We start from the raw sequence: 13,202 nt of genomic DNA, 5'->3' as shown, positions 1-13,202 counted from the left end.
TTTAAATCTATGTTCAGTCATGTTGAGAAAAACAGCACCAGTCCAAAACACTGTTCTTTAGAAAATTAAAAAAGTAGTCAGACCGATCTATTGCCAGTAGCAAGAAATTTTACTGTAGCCCCAGGAGTCAGGCTATTTATCATTCCCCTTAATCTTGTCTGTTGTAAAGATCACTTAGGGACACATTTTGCCAGCGACTGCCCCAGGAGGACTTCAGTTCCTCCCTCTATTGAGCCATTTGTGAGATCTTGAAGCAAGATTATGGTTCCTGGTTAGTTTTACCTGAGCCTCCTAATTCAGCTCCCTTTGTTTGTAAGTTACAAAGCACAGGAGGGATGTCAGGAACAGCAGTTGCAACTGCTAAAATAAAATGCAAACTACAAAATAGCCATGGGGAAACCAGATGTCTTTGTAGAGCAAAAGTTTTAACATTGGGTAAATTCAAGTGAAACACATCATTCACTATTTTTCATTTCAACTATTAAAGTAGATATGGTAAGATCCAATTCTGACTATATAGTCAATTCTAAAATGTTCAGCCCGAATTAATAAAAAAAAAAATGCATTTCAGGGTATTGGAAAGATATTTAGTCATATAAGCTACCAAGTAACCAAGGATAGCCAAGGTAAGATTTTAGTAAATCTGACATACAATTAACACAATATTTGGATATGAAAGCTATTCACCCTGTCCAGCTTTATTGAGGTATAATTGAAAAATAAAAATTGTACATATTTAAGTTATACAACTTGATATTTTAATATATATATATAAATCGTGAAATAATCACCACTATTAAGCTAATTAGCATATCTATCACTTCACATTACAAGGTATTCTTAAAGCACTAAAAAACATCTAGATAGATTAAACACCTCATTCACTTTGTGGACTTGCTTATTGACTTTTTATCGCCCTCCATCTCAGTTTAAATAAAATTTCACCAATCCTTATTATAAAAGGATTTAAAAAGTCCAAAGAGTTTGGGGTCTGAATGATGGAAATCCCTGCTTATCACCATGATCCAATGGCCCTTAGAGAACATAGACACATTTTCTACCACTCGCTGTTCTGAGGGTGATAAATGCCAGAAAAACTGCCGAGCCTGGAAGAAAGCAGCCAAGGTTTTCTGCTCCAGCTGTAAGCCTGACCCCTTTCCTCCTGACATAAAACATTTGCCTTTGGTTATATCCACTTCCATCATCCCAACAACAGAGAATTCCAGCATGGTTTATAAATGACATGCACCCTTTGGGGGCACTACAGGGCATTACTGTCAGCCTTTAAGCCTACCATCTGGCCTTGCTAAATAATCAATGTATGTATTTGAAGAAGGTATGCCAAGAAGCTCACGGGCCACTGAATACACATACACACCATTCTTCTCCCTATCCTGGCCTCCACCATGATTTGTGCACACTGCTGGACGAGCAGCAGCCATGCTGATACACTCACATCAGCTTCGCACTCTCCTCTTTTGTTTCATAAGAGGTTCAAAAAGTGTGTATTCTCTCCTAGGTGTTCAGGAAATTAAGACAGTAGTGATTATCTTGTTTATTAAGGTTGTGGTTCCCGGGGGCTTTAATGTTTAATATTTTTAAATTTAAAAAACTACTTGGTAAAATGGAACCAACATTGGACTGTGAGTCTAGATTTTTAAATTTTAGTCCAGCCGCTTATGAGCAAGTTAACTTTCTTGGCTTCATCACTAATCTACAGATAAGGAATTTATAGTTCTAAGATCAGAGCATAAATTCAAATATTCCTCACCTTCAGTCAACATATACCACATTCGTATTAACATTTTCAGCAGGACTCCTTTTATGTGATTCCAAGGATTATGAATTGAGTTCGATAGCTCTCTCTAGATTGTTCAATAATAATTTCTGCAAAAGACTGATTTCCTTTAGTTCCAGTCAGGTTTTTAGTCTATTCTGGAATTACCTCTATCTTTTGCTTTGATAATCTTCAATAATAGTTCACAAAACACTACCACGTTTTCCTTTAAAATCACTTAGTGACATTTTGGACAATCTCAGATAGTCATGTAGCTAACTCCCTTATCTCTTTCTTGGTCTTTGCTCTGATGTCACCTCAGTGAGGCCTGCCTGACTTACCTGCCGCCCTATTTAAAAATAGCAGAGATCTTCGCTCTTATTCACTCATGTATTCCAAGATCTAGCCTAGAACAGTCCTAGCCCATGGTAAGTATTCAGTGATCCTTGTTGAGTACTAAACGTTAAATAAATTCACTTCTTTGTTTTCTACTGCTGGGCAATGAACCTAAGCATCTCCCACTTTTGAAACAACTGAAACTATTGTATAGTACCTCCCCAGTACCATTCCAGACTAAAGATGAGAGTGCCCTGGTTTCTTGTCTATACTGTGACACATAAGAAGAACTAGGCTGAAGATGTGTTTACAATTACTTGGGACCTCAGGATTCAAGGTGAAGACCTAAAATCCCTGAACCTGGTTTATGTCACAAGATTCATTAGAGTTTAGATGGAAATCTATGAACAACTTTCAGATTTTTTAACATGATGGTTCATACATTTTTCAACCTGAGGTCAGTGTAAAGAACATTGTTTTAGGTCTATGGCCATTCTACCCTGAACAAGCCTGATCCCGTCTGATCTTGGAAGCTAAGCAGGGTTGGGCCTGGTTAGTACTTGGATGGGATACCAAATAGGAAGACCAGGTGCTGTAGGTGTAAAAAATAAAAAATAAGGGATTGGAAGCTGACAAGGGCCTTGCAATCTGGTGAGGTCAACCAAGAGTTGTCTTGCCTTAAGAAAAAAAAAAAAAAGACATTGCTTTGGTAACAGCCACACTGACTACCAGTTTCTGTGATAAATCTTGAGGTTAAAGAAGATTTTTGAGAATGGGCAGCAATTCTTCAATATTAAAATGTTTAAGGTGAATATTTAGTCAATATTTATGAGTGTCTGCATTATGCCAATCATTGTTAAATGTTAAGAAAAACAAAAAATTAAGCCAGAGCTCTTGCTTTCAAAAAACTTCCAGTGGGGGGAACATGAATATTTAAATACACAATTATAACACAACAGAGATCAATCATGTTAAGAAGAGTTAGGCAAGTCATCACACAGGAAGAAACATGGGAGCTGTAACTTAGAATTCTCTTTCAGTTCTTAGAAGTGATTCCTTCCTTTTTTCATTTACTGAGCCTATACTTTGTGCCAGGAACTCAAGAGTAAGGTCACACAAAGCCTAGAGCCAATCATAACTTTGACTGTGATTCCAAAGTCCTTGTAAAGCCTAAATACAAAAGTAAAGGACTGCCCACTAGCATTCTCTCTTCAGCCTCAAGAAAATTTAAAAATATTAAAATTCTAGCATCCAGGAGCTGGCCTAGCACTCGTAGCTGGGTCTGTTGTTCTTCTGTTGAACATAAACAATTTCATAGAACATCAGCTTCAGACAAAGTTACTCTGTAATGGTTATGGATCAAGACAGGAGCACTTCATAATCATGGGTAAACACAGGTACAACCAGAACACTGTCTGACTCTCAATATGCCAGGAATCCCCCCTCCTGGTTAATTACAGCTTTAGCCTTGCTTTCGTCTTCCCTCCCTCTAGAAAAGATTTATTGAGATTCCTAGCCATAGTATTACCCTTATTTCCTGACAACATTCAATTCAGAGCAAAGCCCTACTTCCTTAAACTCTAGTCAAAATCATGAAATATAGGCCCAAATCTCACAATATATCCTTTTGTAACATCTTTTTTATTCCACTCTTTAATTCCTCCCCTCCCCCACTTCTACCCCTGACCCATGGATGCTGTCATTTCCCCCTAAGAACTGGATCTCTAAAGGCAGGGCATCTCCTTCCACATGCTTGTGGTGTGCACGCGGGGCCCAGGTGCACCCAGGGTATGGTCTGTGGCTCCATGTGGGGCGTGAACCCAGGACCTTCTGCGTGTAAAGTAGACGTGCTAACCACTATACTATGAAGCCACCCCCTGTAATGTCTTCTTATTGAGATACCCCATGGTTCCCTATGATGTATATTTTCCCACACTAAATCAAGCTCTAAACCCAACCTGTCAATTCTAGGTGTTCTGGCTACAAGGTATTGGATGCCTATATCTATCTATCTATCTATCTATTATAGAGAAAAAGTGTGTGTGTGTGTGTGTGTGTGTGTGTGTGTGTGAGAGAGAGAGAGAGAGAGAGAGAGAGAGAGAGAGAGAGAGAGAGAGAGACCTAATCTTCTTTTAAGCCTGCTTTCTCCTCTGTAATCCTAAATTTTTTCCAAAGCCTCACCTTTAAACACTGTCTCAATTTGCTTCTCAACTCACAGTAATCTCCTTTCCCTTGACTCACTCCAAAGCCTGGGCAAGAATTTTCCATACTACAAGGCAGCCTAGGGTGGTCTGGCCTCTTCTGAAACCATCTTAATTTATTCAAACTACCAATAACCTTCTAATTGCAAAAACCTAAGGCTATTTTTCATACTTCATCTCTTGCATTCCCTCAGAAGCTTTTGTCCCTGTTGACTTCATCCCTTGCATGTCCCTGTTGAACATCTCCACCATGTGGAAATGTCTTCCCTGAGTTTACCCCATCTCTGAAGCTTGCCCCTTCTCCAGAATTCCCTCTTCTTCCTTCTCCTGTACAGTCACCAGCATTCTACACTCAGCCTCTTCCTCCCCTCCCCCAGGCTCTCCCTGGATGATTACATTCCCCTTCAGCATCAGTATGCTGATGGCTCTCAAATCTGCCTCTCTTCTCAGCAGGCTGCTAGAGAGCCCTGTGGGATGGAAGGCAACTTATCAGCGTTAGTATGTTGAAACCCAATTTATTATCTTCTCTTCCAAACAATTCTAATGCTTTCTTCATTTCTTTTCTCATTTCCTGGCATCAACATCCATCCAGTCACCCAGGCCAGAAACAACAGAGTCACCCTGGGTCTTCTCCCACTGTCACTCCCCACATGTCACATTCTCTTAAGTTTCTCTAACACATCCACATCTTCTGGTGTCCAAAACATAATTTAAATTTACCGTGAAATTTTGCTCTCACCAGGATGACTACAGTATCCCACTACTGTGTTTCACTGCTTCTAGTCCTAACCTTTGCAACCCATTCCACCTCACCCTCAATTTTCTTTTGAATGCACAATTATTCATGTAGCTCTCCTGCTTCCCACTGCCTACAATGGTTAAGCTCCTGAGCACGTAACAGAGGGCCATTTATGAGCTGATACACTTATGCTCCCAGCTTCATGACTTAGCTATACTGAATAGCTGGGCAGCTTCTTTTCCCTACATCTATCAGACTATTTTGTTTTATTATTCATTAGATAAACATATACTGGGTGCATACTATGTACCAGATATTTTGAAATGCTTTAGAAATTCAGTAATAAAAAGCACAATCTTGAGTCACAATGATGGAGTACGTAAACACTGTGCTCAGCTCTTCTCAAGATCACCTCAAAATTACAGTTAAACTACAGAGCAACCACTATTGAGAATCACCTGAAGTCTAGCTGAACAGAATTACTATAACTAAGAATATATAGAAGAAGCCACATAGAGACTGATAGAAGGGGCAAAGATGAGGAATGAGCTGGTGTCACATTCGTGTGTGGTGGTTAAAAATTAAGAGGTATATGGATTCGGAGGTCCCCTCTGAGGAGGAAGGGATCCCAGCCTCACAGCAGGCACCTCAATCTAGGGCTCCAGTGCTAGGAAGAGAAGTACCCACAAGTTATAACTGTAAAAACCAGTGGAGACTGTGTCTGAGGGAGACAGAGGGCAGCAGGAGTCCCAGGCATTCCACTTAAAGGGCCCACACTCAAACTTATTCACTGATAGACTCATTCACTCTGAGCTCCAGCATTAGTGCAGCAGCTTGAAAGGCACCAGGGACATATGAAAAGGAACTGAATTATCTGGCATCAGGGCAAGGGCTAGAGAAACAGCTTTCTCCCAGACAGAAGTGCTGGCAGAAGTCATTGTTCCTTTGTTGAACCCTCTCCCCAGTCAGCCTGCACCCACAGATGGGCACCATAGCTGATTCTCTATCACCCTATCTAACACTATTTGCTCCACTCCAGTGATTCCGAGACCCCCCTCCTCACCCCCTCGCACACACACACAAAACACACACACCCAACTTGTGGGCCTACCTAAGCTGCTGCAAGTGGCTTTTCCATACAAAATGCCTGTCTTAGCTCATGCTGAGGACTTTCCTAAAATCTCTTAAAGGTTCACAAAACCCAAACAAACAGCATCTGGCTTTAGCATGTCCCATACCCCTTGCTGAGAAGCCCTAAGCCTGGCACTAACAGCAGCTGGCCTCAGTTCACAGCTCAGCCTGTTGCAGGTACTTCCAAGCCCAGCACAAATGGCAACCATCTGCAGACCACTTTGTAGCTTCAAGTGGTCCTAGGTAGGGCACAGACAGCAACTGACCTTGGTCTGCACCAGAGCTCCTCTTCCAAGAGGCTCCAGAACCAATGCACTGGTAGCCAGCTTCAGACCACATCAGAGCATCACCCAACCACCTCCACAAATGACACGCCCAAAGGGCGGATTTGGCTGGCACTAGAGCCTGGCTAAAGCAAATGCTGTTCCATAGGGTGAGCCCCAGGACAAGAGATGCTCCATTGCAGTTATGGTTAGTCTTCACAACCAATCAGCTCAAGAGTCAGTCCCTCCCACTGATGTTCCAACAGCAATCAAGGCTCAACTCCAGCAGGAGAGCACACACAACCCAAACAAGGGACATGCCAGCAGCACCTGGCTTAGGTGACAAGGGAGGCTGCCACTGGGCCCTACAGAACATCTACTACATAAGGTCACTCTACTAAGACTGGGAGACGTAGCAGCTCTACCTAATACATATAAAAAAAAAATGCAAGGAGGCCATCAAAATGGGGAGACAAAGAAACATTTCCCAAATAATAATAATAATAATAATAATAATAATAATAATAGAAAAACAGAACAAAATTCCAGAAAAAGACCTAAACAAAATGGAGACGAGCAATCTACCAGATAGAGTTCAAAACACTGCTTATAAGGATGTTCAATGATCTCAGTGAGAACTTCAACAAAGAAATAAAAAATATATAAATGGAGGTAGAAAACTTAAAAAAAGAAGCAGTCAGAAATGAAGAATACAAACTGAAATAAAAAATTAATTAGAAGGAATCGACAGTGGATTAGATGAAGCAGAGGATCGATCAGCAATTTGGAAGATAAGGAGAGAAGAAATAACCCAAAAAGAACAGCAACAAGATAAAAATATGAAAAAGTGAGGATAGTTTAAGAGGCCTCTGGGATAACATCAAGTTTACCAACATTCGCATCGTAGGGGTACCAGGAGGAAAAGAGAGAGAGCAAATGGAAACCCTATTTGAAGAAATAATGATGGAAAACTTCCTTAACCTGATAAAGGGAATAGACATACAAGCCAAGGAAGCACAGAGAGTCCCAAACAAGATAAACCTGAAGAGACCCACACTAAGCCACATTATAGTTAAAATGCCAAAGGTTAAAACCAAAGAGAGACTCTTAGAGGTAGCAAGAGAAAAACAGTTAAGGGATCTCCCATAAGACTGTCAGCTGATTTCTCAACAGAAACTTTGCAGGCCAGAAGGGATTAATAGGAAATATTCCAAGTGATGAAAAGCAAGGACCTACAACTAAGATTACTCTACCCAGCAAAGCTATCATTTAGAATCAAAGGACAGATAAAGAGCTTCCCAGATAAGAAAAAACTGGAGAAGTTCATCACCATCAAACCCAAATTGCAAGAATTGTGAAAGGGAATTCTTTAAGAAAAAGAAAAAGAAGAAAAAAAATGAATAATAAAATGGCAATAACTACATATCTATCAATTACTTTCAATGTAAATGAATTAAATGCTCCAATCAAAAGAAATAGCATGGTGATATGAATAAGAAAATAAAACCCTTATGCTGCCTACAAGAGACTCAATTCAGATTGAATGACATACACAGCATGAAAGGAAAGGAATGGAAAAAGATGTTCCATGAAAATGGAAATAAAGAAGAAATTAGGGTAGCAATACTTATATCAGACAAAGTAGACTTTAAAACAAAGGCTATTAACAAGAGACAAAGAAGGGCCTGGTTATCCCACTTCTGGTTATTTATCCAAAAAACAAACAAACAAACAAATAAACAAAGTCAAACACACTTCAAAGGGACATGTGTATCCATGTGTTCACTGCAACATTATTTATAATACCCAAGATATAAAGACATCCTGGATGTCCATTAATGGATGAATGAATAAAGAAGAGATAGCACATATATACAATGGCATATTACTCAGCCATAAAAAAGAATGTAATCTTGCCATCCTCAACAACATAGGTGGACTTAGAGGGTATTGTAATAAGTGGAGTAAGTCAGGCAGAGAAAAACAAATGCTGTATGATTTCACTTATATGTGGAATCTAAAGAACAAAATAAATGAGCAAACAAAACAGAAACAAACTCATAGACAGAGAACATTTTGATGGTTACTAAATGAGAACAGGGTAGGGAGGATAGGTGGGTTAAAAAGGGATAGGGATTAAGAAGTACAAGTTGGTAGTTACTTGTACTGTTACTTGTTATTAAATAAAAAATTTAATAAAATTAAAAAATAAAAAATAAGTACAAAACACATTTCATACCCTCAAAAAATCGATATCTAATGGCAGACAAGGCACATGTAATAATGTTCTTATTACAAGATGCATTAATAGTTGTCAAATGAATGAATGCATGCTCGAGTAAGAGGCTTCTTTGAAAGGCAGTGTGATACGATGGCTATACCACGGGCCACTCACTGGTCAAACCGCCTTGGCTTCAGTCCTAGCTCTGCTAATTTCTAGTTGTGTAAATTTAAGCAAGTTATTCTCACTGTGCCTTTGTTTCCTCATCTTTAAAGTGAAGATAATAACAGTTTCTTCTTCAGAGGGTGGTTGTAAAGATTAAATGAGTTTGTAGAGTACTTAGAGTGATTAGAGTGGAGTCTAGCCCATAATTGTGCTGACAGTGTTTCCAACTGTGTTATTATTATGCTTTGAGAGTTATGTCATCATGAATGAGAGTTGCCAAGACCAGCTTGAGAAGGGACTTGAGTGGGCATCAGAGATGTGGTGGGGGTTTTTTTTGTTTTGTTTTTTGTTTTTTGTTTTTTTTTTTCAGAAACAGGTAATACCTAAGCAGGGTCTGAAAGCTTGACTTAACCAAATGAAGAAAACCTAAAAGGGTAGTTCGGGCAAAGGAAACAGGGAGGTAGAGAGTGCAAATAATAGTGGAGTGATCAAGTTAGGTGCATTCCAGGAAATTTAAGGAGGAATGAGAGGATGACAAAAAATGAGGTGGGAAGTAAAACTGAGGCCAGACTGTAAAGAATTTTCCTTGCATGTTTTGATAAGCAGTAGGAACTTTACTCTAAAGATAAATTACTGCCTCCAATTGAGATACTGAAAGGTTTTAAGCAAGGAATGATAGAATTCTATTTCCATTTTAGAAAGCTCATTATAGCAGTTCTCTACAAGGTAGGGAGAAAGCAGAAGCAGGGAAACTAGGCAGGAGGCTATTAAGCAATTTCCAAAGGAGGCAATGGGGCCTGATCTAAGGCAGGTCAATGGGAATAAGAAGGAGGAGGGAGATGGAATCTTCTCCCCTTTGTCCTTGAACTGATGCTGATCCTTCAGGGCTTGCTCCCTAGGATGCCCGTCCTAAAGACCCCAGGCAAATTTAGCTCCCTCTGTGATCCACTGACCTGCCATTTACATCCTAGGACTCAAGAATAGGAAATGGGTCTTTTATCTTTTATACCCATGTTTAGCACTATTAGCTAGGACAGGGTCTTACAGATATATTGGATGTTTCAAGAATAAAATCCTTCAGTGACTGTCTGAAGGGATCAAGATTAACCTATCTAAGACATCACTAGTATATTCTCTGACCTTTTTACTTTTTAATATGCTTAGCCAGCAATTCAGTCTTATAGTAGTAGCTGTCTTCCAGCTCAAACAAAAATTTGCTTTGTTTAAATTGCTCAATTTGATTTTAATTAACAAACTAAGTATGCTGTAATTGAAAGGCATTGTGCTGTGGTATATAAATTTTCATTTTTTTCTCTCTAATAAATATATTAGCTATTCCTCATCTAATGCATACAAATTATTACATGTCAAATTTATATTATTTTATTTGAAAAGATAATTAATGTTTTAATTAAAAGTAGATGGGCCAAAATAAATATACAGTTTATAGCGCCAATTATTTCCCTTATTATTCCTGACAGCAGGAAGCCATCACTCTTGTTAGTATTCTTTCCACCTTATCTTGGATGGATTGATATGATTTCAGTTGATTAGATGCTATTGAAAAGCTCAGTGTTTTCCTTTGTCTTGGGCCGAAGACCATTTTTCATAACATTCACATCTACCATCATGTAAATCATGTTCTCATGCAACACTGCTATATAAGGCTTTTTTTCCTCTCACTGGCTAAGATTCTTTCCAAGTAATTTTTCTTAGTTAGCTTTTTTGTTTCATTTTAAATAAACTCAACCCAACAATTTATTTACAATATGAAAGATTAAAAAATCCAAGGCTTAATAGAAACCAGCTTTTAGGTAATGATAAATGTTAATTAGACATTTTTTAGGCAATATGCAGTTTTCAGGATATCAGTTTTCACTGCTATATGGTGTTTTATGTTTTCAATAATGTGAACATTTTCATAGTCTGAAAAAAAGATTTACACTGTGATAATTTTTTTTGAGCCTACTATAAAAGCAATTGCATTTGTTTTTATTCTCAAAAATCACAGAATAAAAGTCTGTTTAATCAGTGAACACTGATAATACATTTGAAACTATAATTAGAATGGGGTTTTCTCATTCAAGAGTTATGTATGTAAATTATCAGAAGTTTGCCAGTAGTAATCATCAAGTATCACATTACTCAGATAAAGCAATATTGATGATGGACATATTACTATAAATAATAAATGGTATTTTCCTAGGCCTTTTAAAAACCAATATAATTTTTTAGTGTTCTCTCCTATGATCCATTAGATTATCTTTAGCAGAGCAATAATCAATAGAAATTTTCTTTAAATTCAATATGTGATTCTTAAATTAACAAATTTCACCCAAATATCACTCTGCAAACAAAAACTGATAATAGCCTATGATGATGGTGAAAAGACATGGCACTGAAAAGAACTGGCTTCAAATTTTTCCTTCATCAAGATGCTTAAATCAAGAAATACATGTATGGCTGAGAAAAACTTGTATTCAATCTATTAACATTTTTTTTGAGGAGCTGCCATATGCCAGGCACTATGTCAGGTTCTGGGGAACCAAAGAGCACTAAGGCATAGTTCCTCTATTTGAGAAGCTCAGTCTCTCAAAGGTGGCATCCACCAATTTTCGAAGGAAAATCATATGTGAAGTGGGAAACACCATAATGAAAACACAAAGTTGGGTGAAAGTTCAAGAGGAATCAAATTTGTGTGAGGGCATGGATTCTGGTTTTCACCTTTTCACTGTGTGTGTGGGTGTGCACGTATGCATTCATGCATCTATGAGAGTTTGGTATGGGTGAGAGTCTGGATGTGTATGAGGCAGTCACAAAGCAGAAATCACTCAATGTACATTTCATCTATCTAAAATATCCAGTATCTATCTACAAGTCTGGAATTAATTAGTGCATGCAGCTGAAAAAAATCATATAGATAACAACATGATCGAATATTAAAAGCAGTAATCAAACATTTTCAACAAAATTTACAAGTAAGTTAAATAGTAAATTAATCAGACATGTTTTTGTAGAATTAAGTATTTTTGTAGAATTCTAAAATTACTAAGATCTATGTTTTCAGGGCAACTAAATGTAATTATTAAAAAAATTGTGAAAAGAGGATCAATTTTATCTTAGTCTATTTTGTTCACACTTAGTATTTTCAGAAGTCTACAGATCTTTGTCAATAACTACTACATAATTACTAGGGATATGAAGAGATAAATAATTCCATTTTTAAAGCAACATGATTAAGTAATAGTAATGAAATGCTTACTCAATACATAGAACATAAGACCTACCATAAATAATTTTGACACAACCAACATGTAGAAAACAAAAATGATTCTTACCTCCTTGTTCACACAACTGCTGGGCTAAAGCATCTTTGAAAATAATCTGGCCCCTGTGTGTTGCTGTAGCCCTGGAAATGAATAGGAAAAGGTTAATCCAAATCTTATGTTTGTAGATAACAAGGCATATTTTTAAACTTTTAAAAACTTAATTCATTAACATTATTGTGTGGATATGGTTTTTTAAATGAGTGCATCTGAATAGTGATAAAAATTAGCAATAGAGTCAAAGCTTAAACCAAGGCACATGGGTTGAGAATTATCTTCTTATTTTACTTTGTAAAGACGTTGTAACATTTGTGTACTTATTCTAAAAACAGCAAAAGTGAGCAAATCCTGGATAGAAGAAAAAGTGTGAAAAGGATGCTTATTAAAATTTCTTCTTCAGGAAACCTTGATGTAAAGTGTTTTGTGGAGCAATAATGATATTAGCACTGGAGAGAGATGTTTTTAGTTTTTTCCTGAATTCAATAGTACCATAACACATAAAGAGTTGAAAGAATTACATTTTTTAAAAGTATTTTTTTTTAAAGAGAGTTGTTTGGAGCTTTCATAATTATAAAATCTGTCATAACAAAATATATCTCCTCACCCCAACTAGGTCTAATCCACCATTTGAAAGAGATGTGCATCTTTTACCTTCTCTAATCAGAGCTGTGCACATGAATTGGTGAAATAAAACATCCTTGCAGCAGGTATGTTATTCAATGGCTATAATAGGAACTGTCTTATTAAAGGAAGAATTATTTATACTTTATATTTGAAATTTTTTTCCTTAAAAAGAATTTTTTTCTGGCATAAAATGTATTATTTAAACAAATTTAAAACGGAAAATCATGTTTCTTTAAGAATCTTGATTTCAAAAAATAAGCTATATGAAACATTTTTAATTACTAAAATATATTAACGTAAAATCTCAACTTTAGTTCTAGAAAAAACCACCTTAGGACAAAAATAATTTGATTCAACCAGCATTTACTGATGATGGATTATGTACAAGGCACTGTGCTAGGTCACAAGAGGGCAAAGTT

At 37.3% G+C, this 13,202-nt stretch overlaps 1 protein-coding gene and 1 pseudogene across 2 annotated transcripts in view; one reads left to right on the top strand and one right to left on the bottom strand.

Moving 5' to 3' along the window:
• RELN (reelin) overlaps positions 1–13,202 on the bottom strand; it is a 456,216-nt gene that overhangs the window by 257,239 nt on the left and 185,775 nt on the right. For both annotated transcript variants that reach the window (XM_016145914.2, XM_016145915.2), the window contains exon 4: positions 12,172–12,242. In XM_016145914.2, coding sequence (XP_016001400.2) covers positions 12,172–12,242 — 71 coding nt within the window. The remainder of the gene's footprint in view (positions 1–12,171; positions 12,243–13,202) is intronic.
• Positions 2,596–2,714, top strand: LOC118610891 (annotated as a pseudogene).

Source organism: Rousettus aegyptiacus, unplaced genomic scaffold (assembly GCF_014176215.1).
Source record: "Rousettus aegyptiacus isolate mRouAeg1 unplaced genomic scaffold, mRouAeg1.p scaffold_m13_p_13, whole genome shotgun sequence".
In the NCBI taxonomy this organism is placed as follows: Eukaryota; Metazoa; Chordata; class Mammalia; order Chiroptera; family Pteropodidae; genus Rousettus; species Rousettus aegyptiacus.
The sequence above is the reverse complement of the archived record's forward strand: the minus strand, read 5'-3'. Positions and strand labels throughout refer to the sequence as shown.